Genomic DNA, 15954 nt, shown 5'->3' with positions numbered 1-15954 from the left:
CTGGGTTAATTTTTTAATGTTTAGTTTTCTATTTTGTTTGAATTATAACAAGTAACACCAAATTTCAAACAAGCAAAGATATATATATATGTGTGTGTGTGTGTGTGTGTGTGTGTGTGTGTGTATCTATCTTTCCTTACTACACATGCCAGATATTTTCTTGACCTAACGTGTATTGTTTTGTTGTGTTTTCAGAGTGTGTTAGCCATATTCTACTATTTAGATTTGTGACCCAGTCATGGGTCATACATAATGTGCCAAGCTAGGCTGCGGGAAGCCTGCTTGCAGCCTAGCCACAGTCTTTCCATTCCCTCTGTGGAGTCACTTGCCACCAGACACTCTTGGGGTTTTCCTAAGATTGAAAGGTCACGAGTCTGTTAGTTGTCCTCCTTAAATAATACCACAGGATTGTTGAGAATTTAAAACTAGGTTTTGATTGAGAAATGACTAAGCAACTCTCTTAAGCAGAAAGACAAGACAAACCAAGCTGCTGCCTTTGGTAGCAAGGCTGTTGCAGAGGCCTGGGATGTGGTGTGCTGGAGCACTTCCCAGGCAGACAGGCAGACAGACAGACAGACAGGCAGACAGGGCCCTGTGACTGGTATGGGCATTCTGTGTGAGGATTCTTAAACATGAGTGGTTGATTGCTACCTAGTCATCAAAGCTTAGAAAATATACAGACTTCCAGTTCTGTTTCTTCCCTTCAAAAAGTCATACAATGTTGTATTTACAATGCTGGAAATAGCTATTTTAATTTCTAAACTTGTCACTGTAATAACTTAGGACCTTTGGGGTGATATTTTTTTTAGCATACTTTCCCCCAAATCATTAATTTTAAAAAATTGTCAGTTTTTCAGAGTAAAAGTGATAACTTCAGATTCTTTCTCTTTTAATAAGGCTCTCATGTAGCCCAGGCTGTCCTCATATACTTAGTATGTAGCCAAGGATGACCTCGAACTCCTGATCCGTCTGCCTCCACTCTACCACATTGTGTGCCATTGCTCTGGGTTAATTTTTTAAAGTTTAATTTTCTGTTTTGTTTGAATTATAACAAGTAACACCAAATTTCAAACAAGCAAAGAAAGCGGTTAATCCACACTGTTAATTGTCATAAGAACTTCTTTCTCCCTCACTTAAAAACAATGTTAGGTTTGAGTTGATCTACTAGGAATTTTGTGCCTCTTGATTCAGCATTAGTATCTGAATGGAGTGCACAGGTATATTTTGTAAAGGATGGTTTTAAGATTTAAAAAAGTGTTATTTATGTGTGTGCATGCACATGTGTGTGCAAGTATCCTGAGAAAAGGACGTCGGATCCCCTGGAGCTGGAGTTACAAGCTATTGTGAGCCACCTGATAACAGTAGTGGGCGCTGAACTAGGTTCTCTGCAAGAGCAGGAAGCGCCCCCAGCCTCCAAGCCATCTCTCCAGCCCTTACAAATATATCTTGCTTGATTTAGATTTGTCAGTTTTCATCAGCATTTGAGCACCCATCCTGCAAGTCACAGGAGATGACACTGAAAAATCTTCCTTAAAAATCTCAAGGAGATTCAAGCAGAATTCTAAAAAAAAATTTACAGGAATGGAAATGAGAGAAAAGCATCGAGAACATGTTGCTCTTGATAAACAGTGGTTTTTTTTTTTCAGCTGTGGAGGTAGGGTGTGTGGTGGGTGTACTAGACGGCACCCCTCAAGACTGGAGCGGTCGAGTGGATCCTCAGGGGTCCTGTTTCCTTACAGGGCAGGGACTCTGTCTTTCACAGAGGAATGAGGTGAACAAGTTAACATCTGTCTTAGAGCACATGCCTGTAATCTCAGCACTCATGAGGCAGAAGCAGGAGTTTAATGCCAGCCAGTGCTACACAGAGAAAACCTGGCTCAGAAGCAAACTGAGCAAACAGCGAAAACAAGCTGCAAAATGGATCTCTACAGAGTGAGTTCCAGGACAGCCGGGCCTACAGAGAGAACCCTGCCTTGAAAAAACAAAGAAACAAACAAACACAGCTGACAGATGAATGAGAGTTGCTGCAGTTCAGGGCAAGGAGGTCTTCCGGAGTAAGTAGAGGTTCCTGCAGAGGACGTAGCTCGTAAGCAGTTTACCTACCCGTGACTAGCAGCCTTTCACAGAGGCCTAGCCCAACATGCGTGCCTGAGGGACAGTGTGGACACTTGGGGACTGAGACTCAGTACGTATCAGTTTCTCTCCAGGCGCACAGCTGTCACTCCTGGCACAGCATACAAGCATCGCAATCAGAGTTTAAGTCAGGAATGGCTGCTTCAGTCCTCACTGAGCTAGCCCTCCTAAAGCCACGGAATGAACCGGGCAAGCATCCAGGAATCAGAAAAAGTTAAATATAAACTGAATGCCATCATTAAGTGTTCTATCTAATGTACATTTCAGAATATTTTCATAAGCAAACATTTTGTTTGAAAATACATTGTATTATCTTCATAAATGTGGATTTAGCACTGATAGCATCAAATGTCAATCACTTTCTTCTCACGTATAGACACAGGCAACATGGAGGTATTGCACCTGTATGGCAGTGAGCAGCAGAAGCAGCAGTGGCTGGAGCCTCTCCTGCGGGGGGATATCACCTCTGTCTTCTGTATGACAGGTAGGGACAAGTCACAGCCTGTCTCCTGTCATCACCATCCTGGGGTTATTGTGCATGGGCGGACTTCAGTGGTGTGGGATATAGGTTGACTACAGCCAATTTTGCCCAGGGCAGAAATGTGTTTATTCTGATCCTGGTTTAGAATGCTGCTGTCCTTACAAGTTCAGGATGAACACTTCTTTCCCTTGGGAGGGCTGCGGATGTATTCTGGTAGGCCAGTTCAGCATCAGCACTTGGGTGATGTCTTTTAAATTGCATTGTTTCTACAATTGCTGCTCATTGATAGTCACTTCTGTGATATTTATATCAATATAAACTACTCAGCTATTCCACAACCTAGAAAAACAGAACTTAAGCCTATGGAAAGACTGCTGAAGGCACAGTGTGGAGGGGAAAGCCAGGAACGGGGCAATGAGAATGGCATTAGCACACTTGTACACTGAAATCAATAATTTAAAAATTCCTTTATGGAAGAAAATTATTGTCTCATATTAAGTTTAGGATTATATTAAACTTGATTTGGTCATAATGGCACCTCTCACTCATGGCCAGATTTTATTGTTTTCTACAAATGTTGATATAATAACGAAAGTTCTTCCTACTTAAATAATCAAAAGGCACTTATTGAACACCTACAGAGTGATGTAGTGACACGGTGCTTACCAAGCAGCAGCCTGAGGACATGGAATAAGCTTGCCAACCCCTTTCTCTGGATCAGTTCTGGAGCTTTAAAACAAATGCATGACGTAGCCCAAGGGCTCACTTAAAAGAGCAGAAGAGGGGCCGGGCACACACTCAGTCTGCGAGACGCTTGCCACACGAGTATGTCAACCCGAGGTCCACTCCCAGAGTCCACGTAAAAAGCCTAATGTCATGACACACATATGTAATCACAGCACTGGGGGGTGGAGACAGGAAGATCCATGAGGCAGGGGCCAATGACAGACCCTGTATCAAAAAAAAAAAAAAATCCCAGGGTGGACTAGAGCCTGAAGTTGGGTCTGGTCTCCATATACACATGTGTTCCAATATGTGAGCATACTAATAGACAGACAGACAGACAGACAGACAGACACACACACACACACACACACACACACACACACACACACACACTCCCAGTAGCACTTGTTAATGATAGTAGAGAAATCCAGCCTGCCAACAGTCAAAGCCAATTTCCATGCGGAAAGTCAAAGGCAGTCATTTTATCTATTTTTGGTGACTGGACAAGTGACAAGTGAGTTGTACCCTGACTCAGACATCAGCCAAGGCACCAAGAACACGGTTGTCAGTACGAATCCCACCCCTCATGCCTCTGTCTTCCATCATACTTAGTGGATGCTTGCAGTGTGTGTGCTGGGAGAGGGCCAAGAGCGACGGATAAGATAGAACGGTTAAAGAGTAAGATGAAAACCAGCGTGTCTCTGTCCTCGACGAACTTGTATTTTCTTGTCGAAGCCTCTTTGGTGGATGACTGGTTTCTGCCTGCCTGTAAATCTAGCCGTTGTTCCCTTACAGAGCCCAATGTCGCATCAAGCGATGCCACAAACATTGAATGTAGCATCGAGCGAGATGGGGATGGCTACGTAGTCAACGGCAAGAAGTGGTGGAGCAGCGGTGAGTGTCCTCTGCGGTTCTGTTGCCCGTGGCTAGAGCCGTGGTTTCCAGTCACTGCCTCATGATCACAGCGTTAGACTCCACCTCCGAAACCGGGCCAAGGGAAAAGATAATCTGGGGAGCTGTTGAGTCTGGAGTGTAGATCGGTGGTGGCAGAACACGTGCTGGTGTTGTTTTGGTTCAGTCTTAAGTATCAGTAACAATGGTAAGTGTGGCACATATTTTATTGTCCTAAAATACACACGTTTAAATGAAAAAAAAATACGCTTTTACATAGGATAATATATTCCTCATCAGTTCCCATACACGGGCCAGTTCTTTAGGACGTTATAAAACCAGGCTCTAGATAACCATGATTTTTTTCTTTCTCTTTGGTTTTTTGAGACAGGGTTTCTCTGTGTAGCCTTGGCTGTCCTGGACTTGCTTTGTAGACCAGGCTGGCCTTGAACCCACAGTGATCTGCCTGCCTCTGCCTCCCAAGTGCTGGGATTAAAGGCGTGCACCACCATGCTCAGTTATAACCATGATTTTTAAGGCTGGTTTTCAGAATATGCATGATGAACCATCATGTATTTGGACAATTTTCCTTCGTGATATCATCAAAGCAAATTGCATGAATAGGAACTTACCAGAATGTGTGAACATCTTGGCAATGTTTATAGGTTTGGCCTTTCTTTCTTATATCTTATAAAATCACTTACAAGTTAAGAAACAAAAAAAAAAAGAGTAAGTTTTATTGTGATTATTTAAGCATTGGAATTTTACCAAAAATAATATTCTTATAAAAATTTAGATAATTTCAAATAATTATAAAATTCTCTTACCATGGGTTTCTTAATTAATTGGTTTTAGATTACCAGACTCACAGCATGATTTTTTAAAAACTTTTTATTTTATGTTGTTGTCTACTCACAGAACATTACAAAGATAGTACAGGATGGCCTAGATGGTCATTGCCCAGTGACCTACATATAGGATGGTCCTGGGTGCTCATTGCCCAGTGGCATATCGTATAGGATGGTCCTGGGTGCCCATTGCTCTGTGTTTTATATTAAATAATTACAGTTGCTGTCAACACCAGGGAGTTGGCGTTCACATCTACATTTGAATAGCGACCACTACAGTAAAGATGCAAAACACCCCACCACACAGACTTCCTCTTTATAGCACAGTGCTTTTCTCCCTCCCGCCATTCTGTTTACCTGTCATTCACTTTAATTTCCAGTTTGCCTATTTGTTGTTTATTCTCCGGCATCTATTTTCCTTACACTCCCACCCCTTACTCCTCTTTCATTATACATTGCAACAATGCGTGTTTGATGTTTGAGTCTCAGTGTCACACAAATATTTCATTTGAGGAAGAAACACCACTTGTGTGTGAGTAGCCAAGCAAAAAGCAGAGAGCGGTTTTATATTTAAATGGTAAAAGAACTGGTTAGCTCTGTAGGACCCTCAGAGTCAAAAGCGATTTCCTCCACATTCTGCCTCTGTCTTCTCCAGGAGCCATATTTCTTGGCCACTTTCATGATATAGTTTTTGAAAGAGTCCCCCATGAAGACATACAGGACAGGGTTGAGGCAGCTGTGGAAGAGCGCGATGCTCTCTGTGACCTGGATGGCAACATCCATGCGCTTGCTCATCTCGCAGTTGGTGATGAGCAGGTAGATGGCATCTATGGCTTGGCAGAACTTGACAATGTTATAGGGCAGCTGGGTGACAATGAACACAACCACCACTGTGAGCAGAACCTTGAGGGGACGAGACTTTTTAATGTTCGGCATTTTGATGAGTGTCCTGGCAGTAATGGCGTAGCATACCCCCATGATAAGAAAGGGAACCACAAAGCCTATGCAGATTTCCAGTATCTGAATGGATGCTTTCAGGGATGTTCCTAGGCGGTGGGAAAAGATGGGGGTGCACCGAGCATTCTGATTGACTGTGTAAAAAACCAGCTGGGGTATGCTCAGCAAGACGGCAGCCATCCATACACAGCAACAGATGATCCAGCAGGGTCTCCCCACTCCTGATTGGCTGGGGGCCTTAGTGATTGCCCAGTATCTGTCAATGCTGATACAAGCCAGGAACTGCATCCCGGAGACGAAGTTTACCGTGTACAGCGCCGAAGTTACTTTGCACATCATTTTCCCCAGAATCCACCCATGAACTGCATTGACTGCCCAGAAGGGCAGCGTGACCAGAAGCAGCAAGTCTGCCACAGCCAGATTCAGGATGTACACGTCTGTCTTGGTCCTCTGTTTCTTGTAGTAGGCGTAAACGGCCACAACTGTGGAGTTCCCTGCCAGCCCAATGATGAAGGCTATGGTGAAGAAGGTGGGGAGGAAGACTTTGGCAAACTGCCTGACCTCTTCTTTTATGCAGATCGCTTCGTACTGACTGTAGTCGTGAGTGCCGTTCAGCTCGGTTTCCTCATAGTAGTACTCCATTGGCTGGTCCTGCTCCAGAGCCATGGCACCAAGCTGGACGGCAAGAGCACAAGACAGTCAGAGCAGCACTGCTCAAAAGGAAATGCTTATGCCCAGCCTGTGGCCTGGGGTTTCTCTAGAGAGTGGATCGTGGCCATGTCATGTGTGAGCCTGGCTCACACTGTGAAAACTTGAATGGGAACCACGTTGAGTCAGCTCCCCCATCCTGTGTTCTTACAAGTGTGCATGTAGGAACTGCTGTTGGTCTGTGGCCAACACACGGTATAACAGCACTTAGTTACTAAACCTCAGGTAAAGCCCAAGACTTTTAAGTGTGGGGTCTGTATGTGTTTGTGTGTGGTCTGCATGCATGTGGGTATGTGTGCGCTCCTGTGTGGGGGCGTGAGTGCACATGTGTGTACATGTGTATCTAAAGGCTCAAGTTGGCCTTAGGAGTCATTAGAGTACTCTCTACCTTATTTATTGAGGTGAGCTCTCTCAGATGAACCCAGAGCTCACCAGGAGGGCTACTCTGACTAGAAGCTTTGCTGCAAGCAAACATCCAATCTCCACCTTTTGAGTGTTGGAGCTGTGGGTGGGCTGCAGTGCCCAACTCTCATTTACGTGCGTACTGGGGACCCCCACACTTGTACAGCAAGCACTTTAATCATGGACCATCTACCCAGTCTGTTTTTTTTTTAAAGATGTATTTATTTATTACTATTACATATACAAGTGCTCTGCCTGCAAGTACATTTTCACACCAGAAGAGGGCCATCAGATCACATTATAGATGGTTGTGAGCCACCATGTGGTAGCTGGGAATTGAACTCATGACCCCTGGAAGAGCAATCAGTGCTCTTAACCTCTGAGCCATCTCTCCAGCCCCCGCCCCCACCCAGCCAAATCTGGTTTTTTAAATATAAAATTTAATCAAAGAGCAGAAGAAATGTTGCAATTTTTTTTATAAATGTAACTTTAAGTCCTGTGGAATATATCTACAATAAATTAAAATAGTTGTTTTACTTGAAAAATAAATGTTTAAAAATTTTGTTCTAAGCCGGGCATGGTGGCACACGCCTTTAATCCCAGCACTCGGGAGGCAGAAGCAGGCAGATTGCTGTGAGTTCGAAGCCAGCCTGGTCAACAAAGTGAGTCTAGGACAGCCAAGGCCATACAGAGAAACCCTGTCTCAAAAAAAAATTTTTTTACTCCAGTATTACTTATAAATTTTAATTTAAATAAATTAGCTTGGCGTCACTGCTTGGCTTTTCTATAAGAAAACCCCACTTAGCCAGCTTGCCTCCCAAGCCTGTCACTACTTGTGTCCGCTGGTCCCTCTAAGCTGAGAACTGGCACCATCTTTGACTTCTCCGTTACTTAGATCCCCAGTTTCCAGTTAGTCTGTAAGCACTTTAGCCATCCCCTTGCCTGAGCCTCCCCAGTGCTGGGATTATAGGTGTGAGCCACCATACCTGGTTTGCATGTTCGTATTTTACCTTGCACCTCACATATGTGCGCGCGCACACGCGTGTGTGTGTGCGCACACACACACACACACACACATGCACACACCTCCCACATAATACATTGTCTTCCTAGCTTGAATCTGAACGTTGCTTGTCCTTTCTCACCAACTGTTTGCCAAAAACATCCTCCTTCCTGCCAATTGGTGTTGTACCTCTTAACTTGCCGATCTACCTCTGCCTGGCATACCTCTTTTCCTGGAAGGCACTTCCCTTTCCCGAAAGAGACATACCTCAAGCCCCTTAGAGTGGTAGCCAAGGCTCCCTCCTGCCACCTCTCCCCTCCTCATGCTCCACACAGGAGACACCAACATGTCGAGTTGCCAGCTGATGGCTCTCACACTGTGCTGTGAGCTGACAGGCCGGCACACTCGGCTGTGGTGTGCATCTCCACTGTTCTCACCTGTCCCTTTCTCCGGCACTGTTTTCTGCCCTCTCCTTGAGAGTACATTAGCGAGGATTTTCCCTCCCCAGAAGACTCTACCATCAAATGATGTGACTCCGTCCTGTGGAGAAAATGTATTTCCCAGCTCTAAGGTCTCTGCAGTCTGAGCAGTTTGACTCCTGGTTGGGAGTGATGCTTTATTAGCGTACCTGGTGCACTCCTGCTGGTCACTAAATATTTGTCAGGCTCTGAAGATTTTGCCACCATGTATAAATCTGTTATTACAGAATGGATGGAGGCTATGTGAGGGGTCTCCTGACTCACACTCAGATTTCACACACTGGCTAATAGCACCGCAGTGTACAGGAAGAGCTTGCAAGGAATTCACAGGTTTTAAATAAATATTATAATGACTTTCAATATTTTTAAAAGAATCTCAGATCTTACAGAATCAATATGAAAACAGTATTTTCAAAACAGTACAGGAAAGAACATTCAGTTTCAAAATAAGGATCTTTAACTTGCTAACTCTTCTCTGAATGAGTAAGGCTAAGTGAAGGTGCCCCTTAGGAAAAGTGCTCCGGAGGGATTTTCTTTATTATGCAGAAACCAAGCACCCGCAGTCTGCAATGGCCGTTTCATCATTAAACGTGTCTCAGAAGCTCCACCAAGGAAGACTGCTGTAGCCTCTGTGGTTTGTGAATCATTATTAATGCAACATGAACTTTGTTCTTTCCTCTGTGCTACCTCAAAATCTTGAACTTGATGATGTAGAGCAATAGAGTTTAAAAAAAAAAAAGTAAGGACGAGTATTTGAAAGTAAGGATGACTTTCCAGTGGCATCAGGAAATCAAAATAGGAACAGAGATATCTGCAGACATACAGGAAGGCTTATAAACTCCTTTTAATCATTTCAAGAACTACAAAAAAAAATATTTCTTTTAAAGAGCAGAAACAAATGATCTGGTAAACCGTATTTGCTCCCTGACAAACTTATACAAATCAGCAATGCTATTGGAAATAGCATTTTCTTCTTGGTATATTCATATTTTCATTTGAAGGTTAAAGCGTAGAGATATTCTTAAATAGTTTTTTTGTGGTGCATATAAATGTTTAGAATCTTATGCACCAAGTCCCCCACCTTCCACTAAGATAAAAATACAAAAAAAATTTTTTTAATTCATATTAGGTCAAAAGGAGAAAGAAATAAAAGAAGGGAACCAACCTGTTTCAGCTAGGAGAGGCGCAGTCCTGAGTGCCGAGGCAGCCAAAGGACTTCTCTGACTCAGGCAACTCTTGTTTTCGGGGGTTTTTTTTTAAACACCCCGCCTTTATCTTGGATCCAAGAGAGCTTTCCTGAAATTTAACCTCCGGAGCACTTGATTAAGCGCTCCATAGAACCTTCCGGTGGACTCTGTCCAAATTCTTAAACGTCCTGGCAGGTTCCAGTTTGGCTCCCAAACTGCAGGACTGTCGGTTTCCACTCAGCTGAAAGTAACAGGAAAGTGTGCCTGTGGCTCCCCATCTCCTCCTCAGCCAAGAGGGGGCACACTGAGAGCATCCAGCAGCCAAAAGCCCTGCTCCGGGAGGCTACAGAAATACTTGAGAAAGTTATTTTGTCTAAGAGAGAAAACTAAGGTGATTTTCACCCAGAAGGTTATCTTTTTGAAAACCAAACCAGGCAGTTAGAGCAGAACTCATTGTTTCCCTACGTGATTTCATCCTTTACCTAAGCAGAGTCCTGGCTCCCTGCAGTGTTCTCTCTCTCTGGTTCAAAGTGTGCCTTTCTCCATGGCTTTCTCATTTTTCTTAGACCTTTTTCATCAAGGGCCAGATACAAACCTTCCAACTCCTCTGTGTGGAGGAGCTGTTTTCCCAGGCTGCCAAACAAATGCACGGCAGAGCAGCAGGAAGAGAGATTAATGTAGACTCAATTCTCAGGCTCTCTCTCACCTCACATTTGCATAGTATTGCCCTGCTGTCTCATGCAAAAGCTAAGCCTGGGTGTCCACCTGCAGAAGCTATTTTAGACCCAAGGCCCTCTTCTTCCCCCTCAATGGTTGTTTTGGCCTCCATATTGATTTATGCAGAAGAGACTTGTTAGTCTGTGCCTTCAGATTTATTTCTTCCTGTGTATGGCTGGGAGTCAAGGTAGCCTTGACCTGCATCACAGCTTGTCTTTGAGGAAACATCGTCTCAGGCCAGTTTTAAGCATCAAAGTCAAGTTACTGAATGAGACGCTACTAACAGAGGCGCATACTCAGTGTTTCTGAGCAGCATTTGTTTTTGTTTTGTATTTGTTGTTGTTAACGTTTGTGGGTGTCTTGCCTGCCTGTAGGTCTGCGCACCACATGCCTGAAGTCAGATCTTCTAGAACTTGGAGTTACAGTTGTGAGCTGCCATGTGGGTGCTGGGAATTGAACCAAGTCCTCTAGAAGAGAAGCCAGTGTTCCCAACTGCTGAGCCATCTCCCCAGCCCCCCAAGCTAGTACAGTTTTCCTAAGGAGATACAAGCATGTCCATGAATAGGTAAAAACAATACAGGGTTAGGGGTAGCTCAGCTGGTAGAGTACAAGCTAGGCTAGGTTCAATTCTCAGCCCCATATAAGCAAGATATACTGACTCACATCTGAGATCCCGTCATGTGAGACCAAATTGGCCTGGGCTCTGTGTGACCTTGTCTCAAGAGAAAAATGTATTACACACACACACACACACACACACACACCATGGACTCCTGTTCAGCCATAAAGAAGAACAAAATGTGTCATTTTTGGGAACTGGATAGAATTATGATCATTTCAAGCAAAATTACCTAGACTTAAAGATAAAATAATACATATTCAATTATATATGGGCCTTAAGGTCAAAGGGGGACGGACTGTCCGTGAAGGGGAAGAGGAAGGGGCCAGTGGGAGAGGAAGAGAACAGAAAAGGGAAATGGCATTGAAGTGGTTAGAGTGCATGACTATTCTTGAATAGAAATCTCATCACGACACCCACTCACTTTGTACAATGTCCATAACTAAAGTTTAAGAAGCGTTTTTCCCCTGTGGCTGGTCATTCTTCTGACCTCACTGCCTTCAAGAGGGCACCGCCTCTCATGCCTCTGCCTGTGCTGGTGTATCTGGCCGGTCTCCTCTTCCCTCTAATTTTCTTGTGCATCAAGGATAGAGACGGGAAGCCCCCAGCGCTCCGCTCAGTTGTTACAGTGACTTACAGTAGCCCATGGGCATTCCAGCCTTTTGCAGCCCTCCTGGCCTCTCATCTCATCCCACACTGCTCACTGCTTTGCCTGCCATGTCTCTTTCCTGGCCGTTTTATAACATGCCAGGCACAGTCCTAAGGAGGACTCTGTACTAGCTCTCCAGTTTGCCTAGAATGTGCTTTCTCTCAATATCTGCATGGCTTACATCCTCATCCCTACCTACCTGACTTCTAAAGCCCAGGGCCATCTGCACAGGGAGCAGTGCTGCCCACAGTGGGCCGGACCCTCCTATACCCACTAACAACATCAAGGCAGGGTTCCACAGACATGCCCCCTGCCTGTTTCAATCTGATATGGGAAATCCTTCAATTGAGATTCCTTCTCAGATGACTCTAGGCTGTGACAGGGTGGCCGTTAAAGCTACAAAGCGCCTCACATCCCACAAGTGCTACTTTGTAATATCTTCTGTCTTTCAGAGCTGTCCTGTACTCTGTGTATTTTAAGCATTTATGTTGGTACCTTACTCATGATGCCAGCCTGTCAGATACTAAACACATGGACCACTGTATCAGTCAGCTTAAGCAATAGCCTCTATCTTTATACCAGGGCTAAGGTTCTTACTTACATGTTCAATGTTAGACCTTTTTCCGTCTTATCATGCTATCTCTGACACATCTCTGGTATTCTATGATGCTACCTGTCACACAGTTTTAGTATTGCTTTGTGTATGCTTGGATACATCTCCTCCTTTTCCTTATGTACCCTGCCTTTTAAAACTACATGTTTTATTATAAATTAGATTTCCATATTGTGAACGAGTTGTGATTGTATAATAATCTTTATAGCTTTTGAATGAAGAAAATCATTTTCTTCATACTGAACCCTTCAAGACATAAAGGGCATCAGGAATGAGCTGGCACTTCTGGCATGGAGCTCTGAGTTCCACCTATGTATGATTCATGCGAACAGACCTTGGCTATGCTGTGTTTTCATTTCTTCAGATGCAACTAGGAGACTTGGTAATACTGGGAAATTTGACAAAGTATGAAAAGTAGCTGGGTGTGGTCATCCAGGCTTGTACTTAGTATGTTGTCAAGGATGAAACTGAAATCATGATCCTTCTGCCTCTGTCAACCAAGTGCTGGGATTACAGGCACACATCAGCACACTCAGCCTCACTTATACTTTAAAGTTTAAAATTCCAATCAAAGATCTACAAAAGGGGGCAGAGGGAGGGAGGAGGGACCGGGAGAAGAAGAGGGAGGGGACTACAATCAAGATGTAAAGTGAACAAATTAAAAATAAAAAATTTTAAATAAAAAACATTGTTATTTAACTATGGATCTTTCTAAGATAGTTCAGTGTGTGCCAAGGTCAGTTTTCCCTAGTAAAAATGGCACAAACTCTGAGGAAACACTTTGGATAATTTTTTCCCTTAATAGTGGAATTGGATGAAAAACTTTTCCAAGTACAAATGTTACTGTAAGGGGGTTTTTAACTCATAATGGTTTTTTCCTGATTTGAATCATGAATGTTAGAGCTGAAGTCAAATTAAAAAGTATTTCTGCCACAGAAAGCCCATGTTGGTAAAAGAAATGGCCTCAAGAACCGCTCCCCCCCTTGGGTTGCAGGTTGTGCTCTGTGTGATACCATGTTTACATACTTTCTAGGTCACTCGGGTCACATGCATAACAGTCATGATAATTCCAGTTGTCATCTTTATTTCTGTAGGAAACTGATCTTTCTTTCTTTCTTTTGTCTTGTATTGGCTTTTCGAGACAGGGTTTCTCTGTGTAGACCTGGCTGTCCTGGAACTCATTCTGTAGGCCAGGCTAGCCTCAAATTCACAGGGATCCCCTACTGCCTAAGAAGTTAAGCTCGTGAGCAAGCACGGGGGGAGTGGGGAATGGGGGGATTTGTAGTCTGACTGGATTCGGGCACTTGAACGGTCTTGCCGTACAGGATCTGTGTAGAACAAACCCCCTTATCGGGGCATCTGTATCATTCCCAAGGCCTGAGACCCACAGGGGTGCTGAGGTGGTCTCTGGCTGTGCCTTTCCTCCAGCCTGGCTCATTCCTGACACTCTGTATCCTGTTCAGTGACCAAAATGACAGAAAAGAGGGGGCTTCTCTTTTCTAGAAGGGTGTTCCAGCTGCTGCCCCTGCCGAGTTCTGCCTGGAGCTTGGGGAAGATGATGTATTTATGAGGATTTGCATCTCATTCTTGTGAATCAGCCAGGTTAATTACAAAACATTTTAAGTTTTATCCTTTGTGTGTTCACCCTGACTTCCTCTACACTTAACAATCAGCAAAACAGCCAGGTTAGATTTTGTATTTAGAATCCAAATTACTCTCCATATGTTTTTATATGATAAGACAGAATTAAAGAGTGATTTGCTGCCAGGCAGTGGTGGCGCATGCCTTTAATCCCAGCACTCGGGAGGCAGAGGCAGGCGGATCACTGTGAGTTCGAGGCCAGCCTGGTCTACAAAGTGAGTCCAGGACAGGCAAGAATACACAGAGAAACTCTGTCTTGAAAAACAAAGAAAGAAAGGGAAAAAAAAAAAAAGAGGGATTTGCCTAGTGTTTTGAGTCTCTGCAATCTATTAAGGGTTTATATGAGAAAGTGCCTGACTCTCTCTGGTTCTGAAAGAACAAAACATCGGGAATCATAGGGGAAATGTGCATTCTGAATAATAAAGAAAGAAGGCTGTGAGCCCGAGTCCCTCGAAGGGCAGAGAAGATTGTGCCTGGTTGTTTTCCTGACACGGGGTCTCATGTAGCCCAGGCTGGCTTTGAACTCAGTATGAAACGTAGGATGACCTTGAACTTCTAATCCTCCTGTCTTCATTTCCCAGGTACCTATGATTACAGATGTTTACTTCTACTTCCAGTTTTGTTTTATTTATTTTTTTATGCAGTGTTGGGGGTTGAACCTAGAGCCCCACGCATGCTAGGCTAGCACTCTACCCGCCTGAGCCACATCTGTAGCCCGGGCTGCATTTTTGAAGCTTCTGCTATGACCCGTATTGAAAATGAGCCCCACACCATGTCAGTATGCCCTGACCCTGTCTCCAGCAGTATGAGGTGGTATATTGTATGAAGCGTGTAGAATCAGCCTTGCAGCTTCTGGGCTTGTGGGGATGCTGGCTCTAACTAGAAAAATACTATTGAAGACTTCAGAGTGAGCCATTATATGGAAGCGTTTTCAACTCTGTAATTTATAGGAGTGGACGCATGACTTCATGGGGCCTGGAGAGATGCTTTCCCAGAGGACTGCAGTCCTATTCCCAGCACCCACACCGGGCAGCGGTAACCACCTGTTCCAGTGATCTGACTCCTCTAGACTCTGTGGGCACCTGTATCGCATTCACCACCACCACCACCCGCGCACACACACACACACACACACACACACACACACACACACACACACACACTCATACACACACAAAGAGGGAGGGGGAGGACCCATTTAAATACTCTTCATTGCCGTATATTTAAACAATCGTTCTTGTTTTGTTTTTAGACCAGGTCTCATGTGGCCCAGGTGGGAGGAAACTTGCTATGTTGCAGCCAAGGAAGATCTTGAACTTCTGATCCTCCTGCCTCCTGGGCAGAGGGGGGAGGGGTGGGGGGGTAGTAAGTGTCGTGAGGATGGTGATCTCCCAGCTGAGTATTTTCAGATAAGGAATTCTAGCTAAGATCCACAATGAAAGAGAGAGATTCCCGTTTAAAACAAAGTTCAGAAATACTAACACTCCCAGTTCCCGTTGGTTTTGCTGGTAAGCTGTCTGTCACTAAGGTGAGGCCTGAGCTGATGAACGTAGAGGAGAGAAGTTCCTTTCCACTCGCAGCTTTAGAGGTCCCAGCCCATGACTAGAAGGCCTTACTGCTTTCGACCCTGGATCAGACTCTGAATGGCAGTGGGAGGGCACAGGGGAGGGTTCAGGGGAGGGTTCAGGGGAGGGCACAGACGTGAGGGTAGTAGAGGAAAGCACTTAACTCATGCCTTAGCTTGAAGCCATGAAGTAATAAGTAAAGGAGGAGACGGGTCTGGGGTCCCATGGTCCCCTCTCCCACATGGCTGAGAGACTTCCCACTAAACTGCCCCCTGGCTCCAATCCTTTTGTAACCCAGAGGGCATGAGAGGACTCTTAACATTTAACCCACTGCA

At 44.5% G+C, this 15954-nt stretch overlaps 2 protein-coding genes across 2 annotated transcripts in view; one reads left to right on the top strand and one right to left on the bottom strand.

The window, feature by feature from the left end:
• Positions 1-15954, top strand: part of ACAD11 (acyl-CoA dehydrogenase family member 11) — a 65415-nt gene that overhangs the window by 32611 nt on the left and 16850 nt on the right. Inside the window, exons 12-13 of the mRNA XM_084754377.1 lie at positions 2510-2617; positions 4136-4234. Of these exons, the coding sequence (XP_084610503.1) occupies positions 2510-2617; positions 4136-4234 (207 nt within the window). The remainder of the gene's footprint in view (positions 1-2509; positions 2618-4135; positions 4235-15954) is intronic.
• Positions 4441-10389, bottom strand: ACKR4 (atypical chemokine receptor 4). Its single transcript, XM_084754409.1, has 2 exons — positions 9794-10389; positions 4441-6711 (listed from the first exon to the last, which is right to left on the bottom strand). Exon 2 carries the CDS (start codon positions 6700-6702, stop codon positions 5650-5652), a length of 1053 nt encoding a protein of 350 aa, XP_084610535.1. The 5' UTR covers positions 6703-6711; positions 9794-10389; the 3' UTR covers positions 4441-5649.

Source organism: Acomys minous (assembly GCF_964271855.1).
Source record: "Acomys minous genome assembly, chromosome: 13".
NCBI lineage: Eukaryota > Metazoa > Chordata > Mammalia > Rodentia > Muridae > Acomys > Acomys minous.
This window is presented reverse-complemented; position numbering and strand designations above follow the sequence as displayed.